The 22,715-nt window shown below is 52.9% G+C and overlaps 1 protein-coding gene across 1 annotated transcript in view; it reads left to right on the top strand.

Annotated features, from left to right (window-relative positions):
- COL13A1 (collagen, type XIII, alpha 1) overlaps window positions 1-22,715 on the top strand; it is a 126,683-nt gene that overhangs the window by 81,840 nt on the left and 22,128 nt on the right. The window contains exons 11-16 of the mRNA XM_014530363.1: window positions 62-88; window positions 185-211; window positions 1,079-1,105; window positions 18,092-18,199; window positions 20,523-20,549; window positions 21,285-21,320. Coding sequence (XP_014385849.1) covers window positions 62-88; window positions 185-211; window positions 1,079-1,105; window positions 18,092-18,199; window positions 20,523-20,549; window positions 21,285-21,320 — 252 coding nt within the window. The remainder of the gene's footprint in view (window positions 1-61; window positions 89-184; window positions 212-1,078; window positions 1,106-18,091; window positions 18,200-20,522; window positions 20,550-21,284; window positions 21,321-22,715) is intronic.

The following is a 22,715-nucleotide window of genomic DNA, read 5'->3' as shown; positions in this document are numbered from 1 at the left end:
CCGCCGCCTCCCGCCTGCCTGCCTCCTGTGCGCCCACTGACCTGTGTGTTTCCTCCCACAGGGCCTGGCGGGTCCCCGAGGACAGCCGGTTGGTACCTCACCCCAATGTTCCCCCACAGAGAGGCTTTGGGCCGCTGTGTTTTCAGCTTTAGTTTCTAACACTCTCCTCTCCATCTCTTCATAGGGGCCCCAAGGAGAAAAAGGAGAAAAGGTAAGCCCGGTGGAGGTTTTCTAGAATTTTCATCTCAGGTGGGGCACATTAAAAAAAAAAAAAAAACAGGAAGGAAGGGGTCCAGAGTGGTTATTTTTAAACTTTAGTTCTTATCAGAACCAGGGGGCCCCTGTGGTGCCTGGTATAGAAGAGAGAAAAGGGAAGCTGCTCTGGCTCCTGCTCTGTTCTTGGGGTCGGTTTGGGGGAGAGGGGGGCAGAAGGGGTTGGCCCTGAAGCCTGGCCCTCCTCAGCCTCTCTCAGCCCCTCCCACCTGCCACCCCACATGTCTCCTGACCCACCTCCAGGAGCCGCTGGGATTTTGAGGTGTCAGTATGTAAACCAGTAGCCTGGCCCCTGCCTGGCCCCCTACATTTACTCTCCAAATTTCTGATGGAGATTCTGCTGGGCTTGCCCAGGCGGATGGCACAGGGACCTGGCACCCCCAGCTCAGAGAAGGCGTCTCTGAGGGCCTCGTTCCCCACTACCTGCCTCCCGTCTGCTGTTGCCGTCCAGGGGCATTGGGTGGACCCACCCGAGGGCCAACCTTTTTGGAAGATCCCTCCAGCCAGGTGTGGAGCACAGCTCCTGCCTGTGTCAGGGCGGGTGGTACACGGCAGTGGAGTCCTGCTCCAGGCTCCATGGGGCCACATCCAGGCAGGCTCCACTCCGGGGTTTCTTCCATGCTGCCAGTCGGGGTAGGGTGGGGAGGGGAGGGGGGTTAGTTCTCCCACCTCAGAGAGCTCAGTCCAGGACCAGAGGGTGTCTGGTGGGTGATGAGTGTGCGTGGTGTGTACAAGCCCTGAGGTGTCCCTGACGGACAGCCACCAGCCAGTGCCTAATACCCTCCTTTCCTTCCCCTCCCCTCAGGGTCAGTGTGGAGAGTACCCGCACCGGGTAAGTGAACCCCTAAAACTGATCAGCCTCATCTCCCTGGGCCCCCAGCACCTACAGAGCTTGGGAACAGGAGCATACGACCCCCTGCGGTCAGCAGCCGGAGTGGGGCCCTGGGTAGCCGTGTGTTTGCCTGGCCCGGGAGTGTGCCTGTGGTCAGTGTGAGTTTGTGCAGAGCGGTCTCCAGCTCGTGTCCGCCCGTCCGTGCGTGTCTGTGTATCTGCCCCGCGCTGTCTGGGCTGCGAGTCTCCCAGCAGGTGTGTATCTGTGACTCCGAGTGCCAGCTGCTCCCCTCTGCACATCGCCTCCTCCGAAAGGCCGTGTGGCTGTGCGAGTCTGTGTGTCTGTGTGCGTGTGACTGCGTGTATGTCTGGCTGCCTTCCTGGCCGCATCAGAGGGACTTTTGGGTTAGTCATTGTTTCAGATGAGCCAGCCTCAATGGGAGGAGCTCGCTGGGGGCGGATTGTACAATTCCAGGGTGAAGTCTCCGCTTTGCCTCTTGAAGAAGCGGTGCTGGGCTCTTTACAAGCAGAGTGGGGATTTGGGGGCTGAGGTGCCACTCCCCCATCCCACCAGCTCCTTCCTTTTCCGGGCTCTCCCTCAGGCTGCACAGCCCAAAGCGTGCAGAGTGCACCAGCCGCCCTGCAGAGCCGTTCTAGAGGCGGGAGGGCTAAGGTGTGCATGGCTTCCTCCAGTGAGAGGCCCAGCGACCTGGAAAATGCCCCGAGTTTTGTAGATCAGCCTCGCCACTCTCAGACCTGGGTAGGCATCTTTAGGTGCCATTCCCCTGTCCTGAGCCTCCTGGTACCCAGAAACACACACATGGTGTGGCTCACTGGTCGCCCACCTGTTGGGCAGGGGATGAGGGAGTGGAGACAAGCGCAAGCCAGACTGGGAGTGCACCAGGCTCCGCAGGGCCACCAGGAGGGCCTTGCTAGCAGGGTCCTGCCAATCAGACTCTTACCCCTGGATTCCTGGGCCAGGAAGAGGCACGGGGAGCCTTGAACATGAGTAGCAGGATTGGCATAGAAGCCAAGGTCGGGCTGGGCCTGGGCAGGGGCTGCAAGCCAGCAGCCGTGTGGACAGAGCCAGCCTGTCAGTGGCATGTGCTCCAGGGACGCAGGGGCCCTGGTGTTCCGGTCAGCCTGATCCTGATACAATAATAGAAGGTCAGCTGTGTTTATTTGGAACGATGGGCTCACAGGATTGTCATGTTGCCTAAAAGAAAGACAGCTTCCCCCTGCACCGAAGACAACACAACTGCAGGCGCTTTGGGAGTGTCTCATCAGACCTGGGCGAACGCGCGAGGGTGGGGGCAGGAGAGGGCTCTCTGCCCCTAAACCCAGCGTAAGAGGAGGGAGAGGGCAGGGACAGAAGGCTCCAGAAGCACCTTGGCCACTGGGTGCAGCCAAACACAGCATTATGACCGTGGCAGTGTGGGGTCCAGGTCAGGCAGGGGTGAGAGCGGGGTGCGGAGCGGCACTTGCCGCTTATTTGGAAATGGGTAGGAAAGCAGGGGCTTCTAGGGCTTCTAGGGCAAGTGGCTTATGACCGTGGCAGTGTGGGGTCCAGGTCAGGCAGGGATGAGAGCGGGGTGGGGGGCGGCACTTGCTGCTTATTTGGAAATGGGTTGGAAAGCAGGGGGCTTCTAGGGCTTCTAGGGCAAATGGTCGATTGGGGGGTTGCGGGCTTGGTGGGAGGCAGGCCTCCACATCCACAAGATGCCAAGGGATCCAGGCTGGTCCCTGCCTCTGTTGCAGCCTGCAGCACCTGCAGGGAGGGGAGCAGGGGCGGAAGGTCCGGATGGAGTCCCCTGGGATGGGGAGCAGGGGAGCAGGGGAGTGGTGTCACTCTCCCCCTGGCCCTGTCTCACCACCTCCATTGCCCTTCCCTCCCAGGAGTACCTAAGCGGCTCTCTAGCAGCTCTGCACTCCAACCAGATAATTACCCTGAAGGTTTGTAGGTTCTCTTCCGGGAGGCCTCTGGCCCCGCTCTGCTGAGAGGCTCCTGAACGCAGAGGCCAACATTGCACGTCCTCGGACCCCTGGTGGGTGGGGGCGCGGCTCTGGGTGCAGCAGCTGTCCCGGAAGGCGGCCATGACCTAGAAAGGCCATGATTAGGCACCCACGCCCCCAGCTGGGCACATTCTCAGCCCAGGTGGCCTCTGGTTCTTAACACTCATCCCAGGGGCCTCCTGTGACTTAAAATGCTTTCCAAACAAAAGGTTGGTTAGATGCCATCTTTGTTTTAACTTGGGTCTCACCACTTCCTAGAGCCGCTGGGTGCTCGGCTGCATGGGTAGAGAGATTGAAAGCAGCAAGATTGTCCAGAAATGAAAGTCACATGCAATACTGTGATGGCAAGCTGCCTCTCCCAAAAAAGTGGTTGGACATCCTTGCCAGCCTCTATTTTCCAAGCCGTCCAGCCCCAGGGTGAGACCTGGGTAGCACTTATCTTGTGCCCACACTGGCCACACCCTCGGTCGGTTCAGCCCCCGGGAACCGGGCTTGGCACTGCCCTCAACCACCTCCCCAGATTCGCTGACATCGGCCTTTCTCATTCAACCAAAAAGAGCACCCAGAGGCAGCCACACAACCAGCCTGGCTGCAAGTACCAATTTAGCTGGTCCTGTGGCTCCTACGTAACCAGAGCCTCTGAGTCTCCCTCCCTCAGCCCAGCAGCCCTTGTCCACCACCAGGAATGCCAGCAGTGCAATGTTGGGTTGTGTGTCAGGCGGCTTTTTCAGCCCAGCATGGCCACGGAGGGCAGGCCCAGGCAAGGAGGACCGCTCTCCCTGTTGGGGGATGCTGCTGGCCAACACCCCAAGGACGGCTCCTCCTTTAAGGGACGGTGTACCCTCCCAGGGCAAACTCAGCACTGCGCCCCCTAAGCCTCGGGAGTGCTGGGTCCATGCCTCCCCTCCCTGTGCCTCACACTCGCTAATCTCTCTTCTCTCTATCTCTCCTCCGTTCCCTCTTGGCCGCCCTGCCTTCCTGGTGACTTTTGGCATCCTCCTGAACACCTGCGACCTTTGGCCTTTGCCCTCTGGCCTTCCAACTCATCTCTCTCCTCAGCTGCTGCCTCTCCTCAATTCAGTGCGACTGGCTCCACCCCCAGTCATTAAAAGGCGGACCTTCCAGGTAGACCCCTTCCCTTTGCCCAGACCTCCTGGGGCCTCCCGGGGCTCCGAGAGTCTCTGGGCCTGAGAGGCCAGCGGGGGCTGCAGACGAAGACAGAACCTCACTGTCTTTTGGTTAAATTAAACCAGACAAAAATGGACCGGTCAATGCCATAGGCCCAGAGACACACACCACCCGGCCCAGCAGACCCCCAACTCCTACTGCCCATTACTACTCACAGGAGCCACCACCACAGCCGTCAGTGCTGCCAGCCACCGTGTCCCACATGCCACAGGCCTGATTCCACTTCAGCCGCTCAACAGTTTTCTGAACGGGCATGGTCATCCTTATTTCTCAGATGAGGAAGTCAAGGCTCAGAGACGTTAAGTGAGTTGGCCAACGTCACACAGTACATGGCAGGCACCCAGGTCTCTTACCAGCTATGTGATTTGGGGCAAGTTACTTAACCTTTCTGTGTCTGGGCTTGGGCATCTGCGAAAGAGTAAGCAAAAGGATACCTAAGTCAAACACCAGCTGGCGTTAGGTAAACCACAGTGCATGAGTGTCTGGCTGAGCGTAGGCATTCAGCCAGCCTTAGCTGAACTAATAGCAGATAATCATTATTATAAACGTACAATTTCCCCTTACGATTACACAAAGGAGATTGTTCATAAAAGGGGAAGACTTGTGGACTGTTATGGCAGTTGCAAATTAGGGAGAAGAAGAAAGTAAAGGAAGAGATTTAATGAGAAAGTTAAAAGCCAGATCTCTCAATCAAGTGCTGAGTGATAAAGAAGACTCCGGCATGCACCCCCATCAAAGCGCAAGACTGCTACCCATTTGTCTCCCACCATGTATGTGTGAGTGTTAGACATATGAGAATACGAATGGAGCTGGACAATCTCCCCTTCCTTCCTTCTAGTATCTTCATTGACTTATACCAGGAAACCACAACCAGTCCAGTCACAGTGCTGGCATGGGATGGGATTTACATGCATGTAGACCAGTCTGCGCAGCTTATCGAGGTGTGTCTGCATCTCTGGGACTGGAAATGAGGCTAGAGATCCTGCCACATAGTCTCCCGATAGCTCAGGCTGACGGAGGAGGAGGTGCAAACCCCTGAAGAGTCCCTATGCTCTTTCCACAGGAACATACAATGGGGCTTGGGGTCGGTATGCTAATATTTACTACAATCCTGACCAGGTTTTATTATTATTTTTAAAATATTTTTATTGATGTTTAGAGAGAGAGAGGAAAGGAGAGGGAGAGAGAAAGAGAAACATTGATGTGAGAGCAGAACATTGACCGGCTGCCTCCTGCACGCCCCCTACTGGGGATCTGGCCCGAAACCTGAGCATGTGACCTGACCAGGAATCGAACCAGCAACCGCTTGGTGCAGGGGATGGTGCCCAACCAACTGAACCACACTGGCCAGGGCCCAGGTTTTATTTTACGTTCTATTTCAGTTTCAAAACTGGGGTTTCTTCTAAGTTTTCAAAGTAAAGGGACTCTCCTAGCAAGGCCAAAGCCTAATTGTGTCATGAGGGATAACAGTGTTCTTCTGTTTCTCTTATGAATGCCTTCAAGAGTTTTTAAAATCAAGCCAATGTAAGCATTTACCCTGAGAATGTCATGAGGGACTTGGAAGTCTTATTTGCTAGCACTAAAACAATGATAGTTCAATTATTTGAAGGAGAATTAAGAAAAAGGCATTCCTTCAAATATGTCTAGAGTATTTTTCAAAAATCTCAAATGATCCTAAATTATTTTGGAGAAACAAGTGCTGATATATGTCTGATTAACTTCGGAGAAGGGAATATGTTATGTCTAATAAGTGCAGTCCTCCTTCATGGAGTTGACTCCAAGCCTTTAGTTCATCTTAGGTACCTTACCTGATACTTAGCCAGCAATTTGCTCTTCCAGAGGGAATGGGCGACGTCGTGAATGGACAGGCGCAGGTTGTGGGTGCTGCCTTTGAAATGAAGAGCCTTCGGTTCTTCTAGGAGCTGTCCTCCCATCTGTCTCTCAAGCTGCAAAACTTCCTGCAATGACATGGCCCAAACCGAAAGCAAGTTACTGAATTGTGTCACTTTCATCAGCTCTCTCATCCAATGAGTGTTTCCTCGTTGTGCCTTCCCGCCACCCTGCTAACTTGTGCAATATATGACCTCCACTGCTGCAGCCTGGAGGCCCTTCAGCTGAAGCCCCTGCCAGTGTGTATGTGACTGGATCCTACTGACCATCAACTCCGCTTCAGCAATCACACTGTGGGGGGCAAATTCATTACAGAGGGCACTTCCCGATGAACAAGCGGACTACTTATTCACATACAGGAAAATAACCATAAGAACCCCAAATGGAAAAGAATAAACAGAAAAAGAAAAAATAGGTGGAACTATAAATAGATAAGTAGATTTTCAATGAACTTTTAGGGAAAGGGGCAAGTAACTAGCAAACAAACCCGTTGTCTTGGACTTGGTAAAACCAGCTCATGAACAAAAATTTGGAATGTTTGGGGAATTTTTTTCAATCTTTTGTAGTTTCCATACCTACAGAAATAAAATAGTAATATTTTGCTTAAAATAATCCATTGCATAATTTCAAGTTATCAAAAAAATGAATTGTGTTCACTATGTCTTATAGAGGAAAATATACTGATGTAGATTAGAAAGATTTCTCAGTATCATAATTGAACTAAACAATTACTTAGCTTAAATTTTAAAAAGAACATCTCAGTAACTGTGGCTGATAAAAAATGCTATATAGCTTTACTTATACTATGAAGATGTAAAACGAAGACAAATTCTATATGTACTTACATCCCTCAAGTTGGTTAATGGGAGTTAATGGGGCATTTCCACTACAGCTGCAATTATCCAAATAGCATCAAACCACAGGTGATCAATGAACAAAATACCATGGGTCTCCTTTGCTGTCTACAGCACCCCTGTGCTCGCTGTGCACCCCTCATGCTTTAAAAGTTTTAGTGACACAAATACGAGGTATATTGCAACCTTTTTTTTTTTTTAAATAGGATTTCAAGAAAACAACGGATTTTATAAAAATGTAAATTTTCTTCTTTGGTGAGATTTCAATAGAAAACATGGGGTTCAATAACAGAGGCCGTTTCACACACATGTATTGGGCCCCTACCAGGATACCAAGCACACATGGGTTACAGAGGAGAACTGTAACTATGGAACCAGACTGCAGTCCAGTAAGTGCAGGGCTCACCAACATCATTGATTAGATGTGGACAGCTCATTTTAAGCTGCTTTTTTAGCGGTTCTCAGCATCCATCCTCTCTGAGCCAGGCCACTATTCTGAACAAGGCAAGCTGCTGAGAGGTCCTCTAAGGCGTAGGAAATGTTAGGATTTCAGACTGGGTCTGAAATGGTCTCAGCCTGGGACTCCCCTAATTAGTGTCTAATGGAAGAGATGAGGCAATAGCACATTGACGGAAAGACCAGCATGGTCCAGCTGCTTGAGAGTATCGACGCTGAGGTTATTCAACTTCTCTGGCTGATGAGTAGCTATTACTTGTGACAGGAGCCTGAGCAGTCAGCCAGCCCCCAACCAGTCAGTTGCCACCCGGACACACATGTTGTGTCATGGTGCCCTGGCTCCGCTGTGCCTGCAGCTCGGCAGGCTCTGAGGGACCCCAGTAGCTGCACAGATCTCCCCAGCCCAGAACCACATGCTCCTCTTGGACCTCCTCCTACAGCACTTCACACTCCATTCTGGGTAAGAAGCTGGCCATGTGGAAATGAAGACGCATAAGAAAAGGGAGGGTTAATTGCAGTTTCTTTTGCTTCAGCAGGAAAGTATAATGAGCTTATGTTGATCATGTTCATGCTCAGTGTCTAGTTAGCATAATAGAGAAAGCTGATGTTCCCAGTGAACCTGGCACCTGACAAATTCTAAAGCTAAAATGATGTTTGTTTATAAGCCATTAGAAGAAAAGAAACATAATTAGAAATCTTTGAGATTACAGTCATGCCAATCAATCAGTTCTAGCTTCTTTCCAGTAGACCCTAATTACCTCATCAAGACGTCTAAAGAGCAATCGATAGTAATTATCTGATTACTATAGATCTTCATTATGTCCAAATTATCTCCCTGGGATGTCTGAAAAAAGATGCATTGTATTCCGGGAGGTAATTGTACCCAACAATGTATAATCCACACTCCATTCCTACAATCAACATAGATTGCAGAGGATATAGAGAGCATTGTCAATTTTCTTGGCAGGGAGGACAATTGAAAAAAAAACACCCTAAATTGCCTATTGGCCATGACCTTGAAGTCAAGAAATCTAATGCCACGTTTTAAGCACAAAGTCTGGGTTGGCATCAGCCCAAGACTCAGTCCTTGGCTTTGGCATTGACCTCCAGTCATGGTAAAGAGTTCTTCTTAGCAGGGAAAAGGACTTGGCCAGCTGAGTCCTTTTTGGAGAGAAAGTCCCAAGTAAAGTGCCATTTTATTACATTTTTTATTTAATTTTTGTAGTTACTTCTTTTTAAAAACTGACAGTTGATATTGAATATTATATTAGTTTCAGGTGTATAGCATAGTGGCTAGACATTTATATAATTTACAAAGGGATTCTCCCTCCCCCCCATAAGTTTAGTACTTTCCTGGCACCATACATAGTTATTAAACTAGTGTTGACTATATTCCCTATGCTATAAAGAAAGTGCCATTTTAGACAACGAGACCAGAAAACACACACTTTCCATATTCCTAAGCTCTCCATCTCTCCACCAACCAGGAATGACACTATACTGCTGCCCAGAGCTGGAGGAACCTGCCTTTTCTCCCCTTCAATTGGATGTGAACCCTGGTGAATGATAAACTGCCCATCATGCTTAGAGCATCCATGCTCAGAGCTGAGGTCTCTAAACATATGTGATTGCCTATGCCTATCAGCCCAAAATCCTGAGCATGCATTTTTTGAGCGTCATGTTTACTTATAAATCATATACCTATATTAGCATCAACATGTTAATCTATACTAATAAAAGCATAATATGCTAATTAGACTGGACAGCCAAACGACCTTCCAGATGACCTTCCAGACAAAGCCGGGGCTGCGAGGGCCGAGGCCTTTGCACAAATTTCATGCATCAGGCCTGTAGTATATTATAAAAGCACAAACAAAGGCAAACACAGATAATTTATGCTGTTTTTCCCCCTGGGGTGTGCAAACTCCATTTTGGAGATTGCTGGCTTAGTCAGCTGTTCTTTCACTCATACCTTTGGGAGAAATCAGCCCAGGTGTAAATGACTCAGTTAAAAGGATTCCTACGAAACTGAAATTAAATGTGTGTGTGTGTGTGTGTGTGTGTGTGTGTGTGTGTATGTGTTGTTTTTTTCCCCCTAAAAAGTAACAACTGGTATCATCACACACAGGATGTTCAACCTCAAGGAAACAACAAAATAAAAGAAAAGACGATAACTAAAGCACAAATTAAATATATTAAAGTGGAAATTAAAGATATTATAACTAATAAATAAAACAACTCCTTGACAACTAAAATAACCTAAAACCATACATGAGTTGGAGATGACTTGCCACAGACAGCAAATCCCATATATGTTTGAGTCGGAAGACAGAAGAAGCAAGCCCCCTTGATGGGCTAATCAGGCTTTTACTCCATATTGTTATGGTTTAAGTATTATAATTTCAGATATTTTATAGCCGATCCCACTTAAAATACTGTAACTTGTATTTCAAAAAGCTTGATTTCCGAAATTCCTTCTGCATGAAATTTTGGTTATTATACATATGACACAGATAAGTAAGAGAACATTAAAGTAACAGTTGTCTGAATCAGTAAGATACAGTGTCACAGTTCAGTGCTTTCCTTTCCTTAATCTTCCTGGGCACGTTCATTCAACTTCAATGAAGCCTCATGCTCTGCCAGGAACCATGCCAGGCTCTGGGGCACGCAGACAAGTAAGTCCCGGTGCGTCCCTGCCTCAAGCCACTCAGGGATGATGGTCGGGAGACTGACAGATAAATATGTAACCCCGGCATAGAGTGCTCAGCTCCAACACAGGCTGCCTTTGGATCCCAACCATTCGGATATCCCATACTCCTTAAAGGAGAATCGGAACAAAATCTATTTAAGGTCAAAAGATTTAGGAAGACTTAAGAAAAATCTCATGACCTTGGAAAGAAATGCAGTAATAGGAATCAGGATCATCTAGGCTCTTTATTCTCAGAAATATCAATGCCACCTTCCTTGTCCTAACTCCTGGCAGCACCCCACCTCAGCGCCTTGCTTGGCTCTGGGTGACTCTACCTGTTGCTCTGACCTGCTCGCTCTGCCTCTGTAGGAGAGGTCACTTTCTGACTTTGTCAGCTCCATTTGCACCCTCTAACTTAACTTTTAAAAGACTCTCTCAGGAGTCAGTTATCAATAGAGGTGTTGCTAGCCCATCGCTTCACGGTAACACACACTAGAACCCCCGGTATAAAGTCACCAGGAGCAGGCCCCTGTGTGTCAGAGCTTGGTTCCCATGGGCTCCTGAGAGATCCAGTGAGCTGGCTGCATCCCCAGTGCAGTGGCCGCCCAGCACAGGCCCTGGTGGAGGGCTGTATTGATTCAGGGCACCTATGAGGGATTGCACGGAAAGCAGGGACAAGGGATTCCACAGTAGAAACAAGCAGCTTTCACAATAACCAATTAAACCAAGACATTATCCATGTCGAGCCATTAGCCTGGGCCACTTAAGAGCCACAATAAATTCAAGCTGTTTTAAAAGGCTGGAAAGACAAAGGGAGCCCTTCTGGCCTATACCCAGTGCTCTCACTCTCTCCCAGGCTCTGAGATGATAGGCTCTTTCCTCATTAGGGGCTGACAGAGCAAGGCCCGTGGGAGGAGCCCCACAGACCCAACACTCTGGTCCCCTAACCCAGAACGTCTCTCTGCATTTCTGCCTGGGTTAGACCGCATCCGCCTCCACTGCCACTCTTTTTTTAAATTTCAATATATTTTTATTGATTTCAAAGAGGAAGGGAGTGGGAGAGAGAGATAGAAACATCAATGATGAGAGAGAATCATTGATCGGCTGCCTCCTGCACGCCCCACACTGGGGATGAAGCCCACAACCCGGGCATGTGCCCTTGACTGGAATCGAACTCAGGACCCTTCAGTCCGCAGCCTGATGCTCTATCCACTGAGCCAAACCGGCTAGGGCTCCACTGCCACCTTGTTCTTCCTCCTCCTCCGGGTCCTTCCCAGCCCCGGCCAGTTTCCCGTAAGTGTCAGTCTCACTGAGTGCCCATGAGAGCCCCAGGCGACAGAGCTGCTTAGTCTGAGATTCATGAAGCCGGTACTTAAGAACATGACCACTTTGCCTGAGCGCAGAGCAGTGACTTGATGCCAGAAACCTTGTGAGGTGCTGGGGCCCTGGCTCTGTCCTCCACACTGTGTGCTCACACTTATCCCCTGACCACCACTCCCTGCCAGGAATTGCCTCCTGTCTCGCATCAGCATCACTGCTCTGAATTGTGCCTCCTCCTCTCCCTTGGAGGCACTTGTCTTAGCTTCCAGTTTCTCAAGAGATGAACGTCCTACCTCTGGGCATCTGGCCTTTAGCTTCCTTCTATGTCTGGGTCTTGTTTTCCCTCCCACATCTCTCCTACCACTCCTTTCCCTTTCTTATTAGAAATCTTATCAGGAGAGAAAGGAAGACGCCGATGATGAAGGTTAAATCTCACATAACTCATTAAAATCTCGTCTGCAAGAGAAGGTTGGAGGAGGTTAAAGCCAGGCTGTTTGTTGTGCCTTGCTTCTTTCTCGGTATTGTCTGGATGAGATCCGTCTGCACACTCTTTATACTTGATGGAAACACAGAGCCCTGAATCAGCCGCATTCAGTGCTGCCAGGGAGCCTGGGGACAGCGCCAGGACCTGAGCAGGTGGAGGCAGCTCCTATGGGCAAACCACCAGTAATACCACCCAGAGTTGGAGCGCAAAGGGCAGTGAATGAAACCGCGGCCAGCCTGGCACTCCGGGGGGTCTGTTTTGGTCTGATTGTACTGCTCCCTGGAGAGGAACCCACACTCCACGCCCGGTCTAGGGCTCTGGACCAAGCACCAAGGGCCGAGGTGGGCCGTTCCAGACCTGTGCCCACCTTCCCCATGCTTCTGCCATATGGACACAGAGCTCTGGGGGCACAAAGAACAAACTGGCAAACGTTTGTTCAGCATGCCACGCCTGTTAAACCTCAAAAGACCAACGTCCAAGGATTGTGCTGACTGGTGTTTTAAAAAAATCACATCTCCCATCAGATTTTATGGAACCTGCTTTGCTCCTATTCGTTCTTCCATCCCGTGTTGAAAGCTGCCCTTGTCGTTCAGGGATGAGGGGTTTCTGTCTTTGCTGTGAAGCTGGCACCACTGTGGCTGTCACAGCTGTGGGCCTGCACTCTTCCAAAGCAGAGGCCAGAGAGAGCGCCATCCTTCCCTCCCGCTCCCCGCCAGCTTTCCAGGGTCACTGCTCTCAGCTCCCCACATGCCCATCCTCCTCTGGCCTCAGGCCTCTGGCTGCAGAGCTGGCCGCGGGGACATCTGACTGTCAGCGGCCTGGCCTCCCCGACCTGGCTCTCGTCACCGCTGCTGGCATCAGGCCTGGCCATGCTACTCTCTCTCCCACTGCTCACGCTGGGGGGCTCTGCCCAGGGATCCAGGCTGGTCCCTGCCTCTGTTGCAGCCTGCAGCACCTGCAGGGAGGGGAGCAGGGGCGGAAGGTCCGGATGGAGTCCCCTGGGATGGGGAGCAGGGGAGCAGGGGAGTGGTGTCACTCTCCCCCTGGCCCTGTCTCACCACCTCCATTGCCCTTCCCTCCCAGGAGTACCTAAGCGGCTCTCTAGCAGCTCTGCACTCCAACCAGATAATTACCCTGAAGGTTTGTAGGTTCTCTTCCGGGAGGCCTCTGGCCCCGCTCTGCTGAGAGGCTCCTGAACGCAGAGGCCAACATTGCACGTCCTCGGGCCCCTGGTGGGTGGGGGCGCGACTCTGGGTGCAGCAGCTGTCCCAGGAAGGCGGCCATGACCTAGAAAGGCCATGATTAGGCACCCACGCCCCCAGCTGGGCACATTCTCAGCCCAGGTGGCCTCTGGTTCTTAACACTCATCCCAGGGGCCTCCTGTGACTTAAAATGCTTTCCAAACAAAAGGTTGGTTAGATGCCATCTTTGTTTTAACTTGGGTCTCACCACTTCCTAGAGCCGCTGGGTGCTCGGCTGCATGGGTAGAGAGATTGAAAGCAGCAAGATTGTCCAGAAATGAAAGTCACATGCGATACTGTGATGGCAAGCTGCCTCTCCCAAACAAGTGGTTGGACATCCTTGCCCAGCCTCTATTTTCCAAGCCGGCCAGCCCCAGGGTGAGACCTGGGTAGCACTTATCTTGTGCCACACTGGCCAACACCCTCAGTCGGTTCAGCCCCCGGGAACCGGGCTTGGCACTGCCCTCGACCACCTCCCCAGATTCGCTGACATCGGCCTTTCTCATTCAACCAAAAAGAGCACCCAGAGGCAGCCACACAACCAGCCTGGCTGCAAGTACCAATTTAGCTGGTCCTGTGGCTCCTACGTAACCAGAGCCTCTGAGTCTCCCGCCCTCAGCCCAGCAGCCCTTGTCCGCCACCAGGAATGCCAGCAGTGCAATGTTGGGTTGTGTGTCAGGCGGCTTTTTCAGCCCAGCATGGCCACGGAGGGCAGGCCCAGGCAAGGAGGACCGCTCTCCCTGTTGGGGGATGCTGCTGGCCAACACCCCAAGGACGGCTCCTCCTTTAAGGGACGGTGTACCCTCCCAGGGCAAACTCAGCACTGCGCCCCCTAAGCCTCGGGAGTGCTGGGTCCATGCCTCCCCTCCCTGTGCCTCACACTCGCTAATCTCTCTTCTCTCTATCTCTCCTCCGTTCCCTCTTGGCCGCCCTGCCTTCCTGGTGACTTTTGGCATCCTCCTGAACACCTGCGACCTTTGGCCTTTGCCCTCTGGCCTTCCAACTCATCTCTCTCCTCAGCTGCTGCCTCTCCTCAATTCAGTGCGACTGGCTCCACCCCCAGTCATTAAAAGGCGGACCTTCCAGGTAGACCCCTTCCCTTTGCCCAGACCTCCTGGGGCCTCCCGGGGCTCCGAGAGTCTCTGGGCCTGAGAGGCCAGCGGGGGCTGCAGACGAAGACAGAACCTCACTGTCTTTTGGTTAAATTAAACCAGACAAAAATGGACCGGTCAATGCCATAGGCCCAGAGACACACACCACCCGGCCCAGCAGACCCCCAACTCCTACTGCCCATTACTACTCACAGGAGCCACCACCACAGCCGTCAGTGCTGCCAGCCACCGTGTCCCACATGCCACAGGCCTGATTCCACTTCAGCCGCTCAACAGTTTTCTGAACGGGCATGGTCATCCTTATTTCTCAGATGGGGAAGTCAAGGCTCAGAGACGTTAAGTGAGTTGGCCAACGTCACACAGTACATGGCAGGCACCCAGGCTCTCTGTCTCTTACCAGCTGTGTGATTTGGGGCAAGTTACTTAACCTTTCTGTGCCTGGGCTTTCTCATTTGTAAAATGAAGCTAATAACAGTTCCCACTGCCTCGGGTCACTGGGTATGCAAAGTACTTAGACTAGTTCCTAGCACAGTTTCATTGCTAGATTACATTGAGGCTCAGAGAGAAGGGAATTTGTGCCCCAAACAGCAAGAGGCAGGATGGGAATTGGCAACAGGTCTTCAGACCCCCCACCCACCCAGGGCTCTCTCCGTTGGCCCTACACCCTTTATATTTAGAAATGCAGATTGCTCAGCATCTGATCACTTGTAACCTGAGTTTGAGGAGGGAGGGAGTTTGCCGAGGGACTGTAGCCCACAATCAACAGGTGTAATCACTGTGGGCAACTGATTCCTTCTTCCTGCCTTACCAACCCAATGAGGCTGGGTAGGACCAGGTCACAAAGAGCAAGAGACCTCAGACCCAGGGTTCAGGCTAAGGCACCCACACCCCTAGCCTTCCTTACACTGCGCAGGGGGTACCCCCAAGGCCACAGGGATACTGGAAGGGACAGGGCTCAGAGATGCTCTCTGCGAGCCTGACAGCATGGCCTGGCGCCACCATCTGCCCTGACTCAGGAGTCCAGAGGCCTGCATGTCAGGCACCTGGTAGAACAAGGCTGAAAAAAATTGCTCCAATTAACAACTAAAAATACAGAGGGACACGTGATGGGTGTGTCACCCGAGCCTGCGTATCCCCTTACACCAGCCAAACTACACCCTTTATATTTAGAAATGCAGATTGCTCAGCATCTGATCACTAGTAACCTGAATTTGAGGAGGGAGGGAGTTTGCAGAGGGACTGTAGCCCACAATCAACAGGTGTAATCACTGTGGGCAACTGATTCCTTCTTCCTGCCTTACCAACCCAATGAGGCTGGGTAGGACCGGGTCACAAAGAGTAAGAGACCTCAGACTCAGGGTTCAGGCTAAGGCACCCACACCCCTAGCCTTCCTTACACTGCGCAGGGGGTACCCCCAAGGCCACAGGGATGCTGGAAGGGACAGGGCTCAGAGATGCTCTCTGCGAGCCTGACAGCATGGCCTGGCGCCACCATCTGCCCTGACTCAGGAGTCCAGAGGCCTGCATGTCAGGCACCTGGTAGAACAAGGCTGAAAAAATTGCTCCAATTAACAACTAAAAATACAGAGGGACACGTGATGGGTGTGTCACCCAAGCCTTCGGATCCCGTTACACCAGCCAAACCCTCGAGAGCCTCCATGTGCTCCGAGTGCTTACCCCAAGCATGGCTATTTAGGGGGCCCGCTGGCAGCTCAGAGAAGCACCCAGCCCGCCCCACTGTCACCCACCCCTACCCGTGCCAGACCCCACCCCAGGAGAGCCGAGCCCTTGCTCTTAGAGCGGCCATTCACCTCAACCCAAGCGGCCTCCTCCGGGCCTCAGCTGCCTTAGCTGCCTTAGCTGCTACTTGTGGAGCCCTAGCTGGTTCCGGGCACTGTCGTAAGAATTCTACGTGGATCATCTCATGTAATCTCACACCGGCCGCCGCCCGTGGCGGTCCAACCATCATCATCCCCACCTTTCAGACGAAGAAATCGGGAGGGGCCCAGGCATGTTACTGCCTTCCTTTTCCAGAGCAAGGGGTGGGCGAGCCAAGACTCTGTGCTGCCCTGGCCCGGTTTCCAAAGCAGAGAGAGAGGTGTAGCGGCCCCTGCTCTGCCTGCTGCAGCTTCGGCCTATCAGCCATGGTGGGACATAAAAAGGTTTGTCCCCTTCCTATCAATAAACCAATATTGATTTGACAGGCTCTGTACGATACTTAAATACTGGGTCTAATATTAGTTGAAACAGGACCCTTTATAAGAGAGACGATGTGCTTAGCAGATGGTGTTGGACGTCACTTCCAACGTGTAGAAAGTTGGGCGGTGAGCAGTGTTTGCTGGGGGCTTATTTGGAATGAATAGGAATAGTCTGGAGTTCCGAGTTGGGGTCCTGCCTTCCCCCTGAATTCTCATGTGACCTTGATCAGGGAACTCAACCTCCCTGAGCCTGTTTTCTGTAAAGTGGGACCTGTGACCCTTTTCTGCACCTGCCTCTGCCGCCGGGAGCACTCAGTGCCCTCAAGCAGCTTCCCGGGGTGTGGCAGGATGAAGCCCGGGGCCCAGAGTAGCTCTGCCAGGTGCCACCTGCCCTAGGGCGTCCCAGCCAAGAGATGGCTCAAGCAGGTGCTGCTAAAATCTTACAGTTCTCCTCCTGCGTTTGTGCACTCCTGTTTATAATCATCATTTCCCGCTGTAGAGTTTGCAGGACGCATCATCAGCTCCCCTTTTATACAGGGAAGCAGGAATCAGGCAGGCTTGCTGAGATCCCCCTGAGCAGGGTGGGCGGGCCTGGAACTCAGGCTGCCTGCGTCCCCTGCAGCCCAGCCTGGAGCTCCCACACCTGCCGGGCTGTTCTGTGTTAGTCTGTCTGCAGGGTGGGCCCCTTGTCACAAGACCTGAGCCAAGAGCATCCCTGGAGCGCTCACTTAGGATGACTCTGACCGGTCCCCAGCCCCAGGCTCTCTCTCCTCCTGAGGGAACATGGTGCTGCCCCTGCCTCCCAGGCCCTCATCCATCCTGATGCAACTGGAGAACTCATGCCCCACCTGAAGGGGGCGCCATTCCTCGACCCAGGCCATGATTGCCCCCAGGAATGTGGGCCTGGCTGCCAGGGCTCCCAGTTTTTCATCAGAACCCTCAATCCAATTTTTTTACTTAAAATCTCTTGCCCAATTGTTTAGTGAGCCCAACAAAAGTCTATGACCTCTGACCTAAGGATCGGATTTGATGCTCTGGGCCAGATCATCAAAAATGGCAAAGAGCTGCCTTAGGAAAGGAGGGCCCGCTGTTCTCATTCAGTGGCTGAGAGGCCAGGATGCAGTGTGAGGACGTGGCTTGCCACGCAGCGGGAGCGGAGGCAGGCCCCGGTCCCAGACTGCCTCGGGGACTCTGGCGCCCTGGCCAGGCTGGGAGCAGACCTTCCACCGGGGGTCACCTCGCTCACCCCTCTGCCTCTGCCACCGCAGCAGGGCTGTCACACTGGGACCAGCAAGTCCTCTCTGGAAGCCCCTCCTCTTGGGGGCCCAATGTCTTGGCCGTCTCCTTGCTGCCACAGTCCCTGCATGTAGTCACCTCCGCAGCAGCCTCGCCATCACGCCACCACCGCAGCAGCCTCACCATCACGCCACCTCCGCCTCCCCACCAGAGCCCACGCAGGCCTTCACCGGGTGCATGGCACTGGGGCGGGAACCGCTCTGCAGCCTGGGGTCTCTCTCTAACACTTGTTTCCATGAATCTCAGGGTGAACAGGGCCAGGCCGGTATCCAAGGCCCACCAGGGCCACCAGGCCCCCCTGGACCAAGTGGACCTCTGGGGCATCCAGGACTGCCAGGGCCCATGGGGCCACCTGTAAGTACCCCCTTCCTCTCTCCACGGCCTCCTCTCCCAAGGTTTGTCCTAAGAAGTCCCTGGAAGCATCCAAACTTTGCATAACCAACAGAAACCTGTGTCCCAGCCGAATGGCCAAAGGATCTGGCAAGGCCATTGCACATGGGTGACCCATGCAAGGAGCTGCCCATCCCTGCCACACGCACCTGCTGCACTCTGGTTCTGAAAACACACCTTCTGAGGCCATGTCCTCAACTCCAGCCATTGCTTTCTAGGGAAGAAGTCACTAACAGGCTACCCCAGCCCTGCAGAAAGGGAAAAACGTCTTCAGGGCCACCTCTCATGCCTATTCCCTGACCCCTGGGCTTAGGAGAACCTGAGTTGGGGCCAGTGAGTTCTGACGGAGGGTTGTCCCACCAGCTGGCACCCCCTAACACACATGCCTTTTCTGGTGCAGGTTTCCCACTTCTAAGCCACCACCCGGATGCCAGGTCAGCCAGGGGTCCCTGCATCGAGCCTGAGGACTGGCAGGGGCCCAGGGGGGCTAGCAGGCACCCCACCTCCAGGCAAGACCACACACGGGTGGCTATTTAAGCCCAGTGGCCACCAAGTCACCCATTCCCAAGCCCTGGCTAAGCCCTGGGTCTCTCTCAACCCAATTTAATGCAAAAAAAGCAGCAGGGCAGGAGAACAACCCAGCAGGCATCTGGACTTCTTTGGAGAAAATGGGTTCTCAATCCAGAGCTAAGACTAATGGCATCTGTTCCTGGAGGGACAGGGTGAAGGACAAAGTCTGCTTAATAATGTTTTCCCATGTGGCTAACACACAGACAAACCTGAGTTTCTTATGACTGAAACCTCATACATTCATCAGGAAACGTTTGGGATATAGGCAAAGAAAAGGTTTTCCATGGTCTCTTTTCCCATATTCAGAGTTTAGCATCATTCCCCATTTTGGAGAGTCCTTCCATGTTCCTCCTTAAATGTATCTGCACCTGAACATTTCCAGGTTGATAATGTTCTGACTGATACAGCAGTTTGTACCCTGTTCCTTTCCCATTTGCCATCATAAGCACGCCCTTTCCCACATCAGGCATCTCCCAGGACATGGGTCTTAGGGCTCTCCTACTGAGAGAGCAGTTAATGAGTCCCTTCTGCGATCGGTCTCCTTGGACACGAATGTCTGCACACCTGATTGCCACTGGGAAGGAGCCCCCCAGGAGAAATTGCTGAGTCACGACCTCCCTGCCAAATGGCCCTCAATGAGTACAGTCGCATCCGGGTCACTTGGCTTCACCCCTGGCCCCTCAGCCGCCCCAGCTGCCAATGCTGAGGCTCCGTGTGGGGTCCCCCGGGCTGGGCGACAGCTCCGGCTGAGCGGCACCCAGCTTGGCCGGAAGCAGGCACAGCCGTGTGGAACTAGCTTGCTGGGGGCTTGGGTCTCCTGCCCAGCTTGACCCCCTGCACAGATTTTAAATATTTCCATCATTTCTCCCAGGACCTCAGGGAAGGAGATTGGTCTCACTTTCATGGGTTTCTAGATGGGAAAATGGAAAACCTGAAAGGAAGTGAAATTTAGGGAACTGAACCAAACCAAGCTGGGAAAACCAAAAAAGTGCTCAAAACCCACTGGCTGCCCTCCCCGAACACAGTGGGCTCCCACTCACTGAACCCAAGCCAGATGGTTTTCTTTGTTAGGTTTTTTTATAAAGAAAAAACAAACAAACAGAGAGTGTGTTTTTAAACCAATTGAAACAGCCCAGACTCCAGCATCAGGGTTTTCTGAAGCCCGTGTTTGCCATCCAGACCCGCTCCCACCACCGTGTGGAGACAGCACCTCTTCCCTCCCCTCTCCCTCGGGCTCCTGCAGGCCCTGGGCCCGCGCCACCTCCCCACTGCGGGATGCCATGGTCACAGCGCCCGGTGGGACGGAGACGTAGGGCTCCCCCGCAGGCTGGCAGGGCCAAAGGCAAAATCATGACTGCTGGGCAAGGCCGGCTTTCCAGGGAGGGGTCCCAATTAGGAGGTGGGCGGGTGGGGATCTGGACCAAACCACACTGTCGACTTAACATGATGCCACTGACCTATTTTCCAGTGGGCAAGCCCAGAGAAGATGCCCACGGCGCCACATGGCTCCGGAGAGGGACACCAGCCTGGTGTCCCCATGTGCCCTCGGCAGGTTTCAGACACCCTCCCAGGAGCCTCCGATCTGTTCTCTAGCACATCCAGAGCCCCTTAGAGCTCTTCAAGCACCTCTCCACCCCAGCATCCCCTGTAAACATGACCAACCTCAACTGTTTACCTGTGGAACCCACCTCCACTCACCTTTCTCTTGCTTCCGCAGGGCTTTCCTGGGCCTCCTGGACCGAAGGTGAGGGCCCTTCGGGGTGCCACACTGCGCGGGTGGGAGAGTTCCCTGCAGGAGGAGGGGCAGGCAGCACTGAAGGGTTCTGTGTAAGGAGCTGAGCGGGAGCTGAGCTGAGAGATGGATCAGGCTTGGCTCACTTCCAAACCACTGCCCCCCTGGGAACTGGTTGGGTCCCGCAAGGATGGACCATTTGTGTGCTCGGCTGACCAAGTCCTATGGCTGGTCCCACCTCCAAGGAGCTTACAGTCTGGTTGGAAACTCAGGGTTGATGCCCAGGACACTGTCGCAACATCCCAATAAAAGTGTTTCATAGGGGGTCAGACTGGAGGGACCTTCAGGGTCATCTGGTCTCTTCTGAAACCTTATCTGGAAGCTCATGATGTCAAACAGACTCTCCCTCTGAAGTGGGGAACCTCGGGCTCTGAGGATGAGAAGCTGCGAAGCCCAACCATTTTACAAATGATGCTGAAGGCCCGGGGCAAAGTGACGGGTCCAAGTTTTCGACAGAGAATCGGTGGTGGAACCAAAACTGAAACTCAGGTCTCCTGCCAAGTTGACTTGTTCTGAGGAGCAGAACAGCCTCTGATATTGTTCCAGGGCTGGCTGTGCGTGGAGGTCGGAGGATTTAGACATGGGGAGGAAGAGGGATGGGAATGTGAGGGGAGCAGCAGGAGCTGAGGTTTGGCATTAGGAAAACCCCCCTCACCATCTTCTCTTTGTCTCTCCCCCCACCTCCAGGGAGACCCAGGGATCCAGGGCTACCATGGCCGGAAGGTAAGAAGTGGAGGGAGGGGAAGACCTCACCCCACAGCCATAACTCAAGTGGGATCTCACCATGGTGCACACACGCATAATTTTGCACAAACACTCACCCAGCGTGAGCTTCGTAATGTGTATGAGGTTGACTGGACAGAAGTCATATCTCCACTTGGGGAAGCAGGAGGCTAAGGAGGGGACAGGGCCTTGGGCAAATCAGTGGTCCAGCTGGACCTCTGACCCAGAAGGGTCTCCCCCGCCAACCTGGTGGCGGTATCTGTACCCAGGCGCCTCGGGCTCTCCAGGCAGAGCTCCGTGTTGAGCAGGGTTGGGGAGATGGGGTAGGGTCCCAGCCCCGCTCTCTGGCAGCTCACAGGCCAGAGAGATGGGATTCCTGCACCAATAACCCTGGTGAAGGTTGTCTGTGCTGGTTGCTGCCATCACAAAGCGCTGTGAATACAGGATGGTGGAGAGATTACTTCCAGGCTGGCAGGAGTTGGGAAGTCTTCTGGGAGGTGACAGCCTATGAGCTCAGTCCTGGTGAATAGGTAGGTTATCCATTGCTGTGTAACAAACCATCCCAGACGTACTGGCTTGAAATGACGATTTCTTTCTCATGATTCTGTGGGTTGGCCATCTGAGGGTATCGCTGGTCTCCCCTGGGCTCATTCACACATCCATACTGCATGACAGATGGAAAGGCCAAGGCGGCCGCCTCCACACGTCTGGTGATTGGCGCTGGCTGTGGGTGGGGTGCCTCCATTCTCCCTCCACTGGCATCTCAGCCCCCAGTGGAGGAGACAGGTTTCCTTACAGTGCAGCAGGCCCAGGGCAGTCTTCAAAACGGGCGAGTCCCAGTGCACTGGCATCACATTTTCTGATGTCCTATCGATCAGAGCAAGTCACATGGCCAAGTCATGTGGGCGGCGGGAGGGGACTCGGCTTCCACTTCTTCTTGTGGGAGGAGTGGCAAAGCATCTGTGGCCATTTTTAATCCACCCCTGGGGTCCTTCAATCAGCAGATTTCAAGGGAAATGGCATTTTAGACAGGGAAACTATTTGAACCAGGGCCCAGTGGTGGTCTTTACAGTAACTATGAAAACAAAAATAACCTTAATAAAAGTCACCACTTACTGAATGCCCACCATGTTGCCAGGCTGTTCTTCAATGTGACCTGCATCATTTTGGTCCTAAAACCTCCCTATGAGGCTGCATGTCCAGGTTTGGGCCCTTCTCATGCTACCACCTGCTACATGGAGCCCATCCGGCCTGCAGACCCTGGCTGGGAAGCCTCTATAGCAGTGGTTCTCAACCTTCTGGCCCTTTAAATACAGTTCCTCATGTTGTGACCCAACCATAAAATTATTTTCGTTGCTACTTCATAACTATAATGTTGCTACTGTTATGAATCGT

The sequence above is a fragment of the Myotis brandtii genome, unplaced genomic scaffold (genome assembly GCF_000412655.1).
Source record: "Myotis brandtii unplaced genomic scaffold, ASM41265v1 scaffold735, whole genome shotgun sequence".
NCBI classification, from domain to species: domain Eukaryota; kingdom Metazoa; phylum Chordata; class Mammalia; order Chiroptera; family Vespertilionidae; genus Myotis; species Myotis brandtii.
The sequence above is the reverse complement of the archived record's forward strand: the minus strand, read 5'-3'. Positions and strand labels throughout refer to the sequence as shown.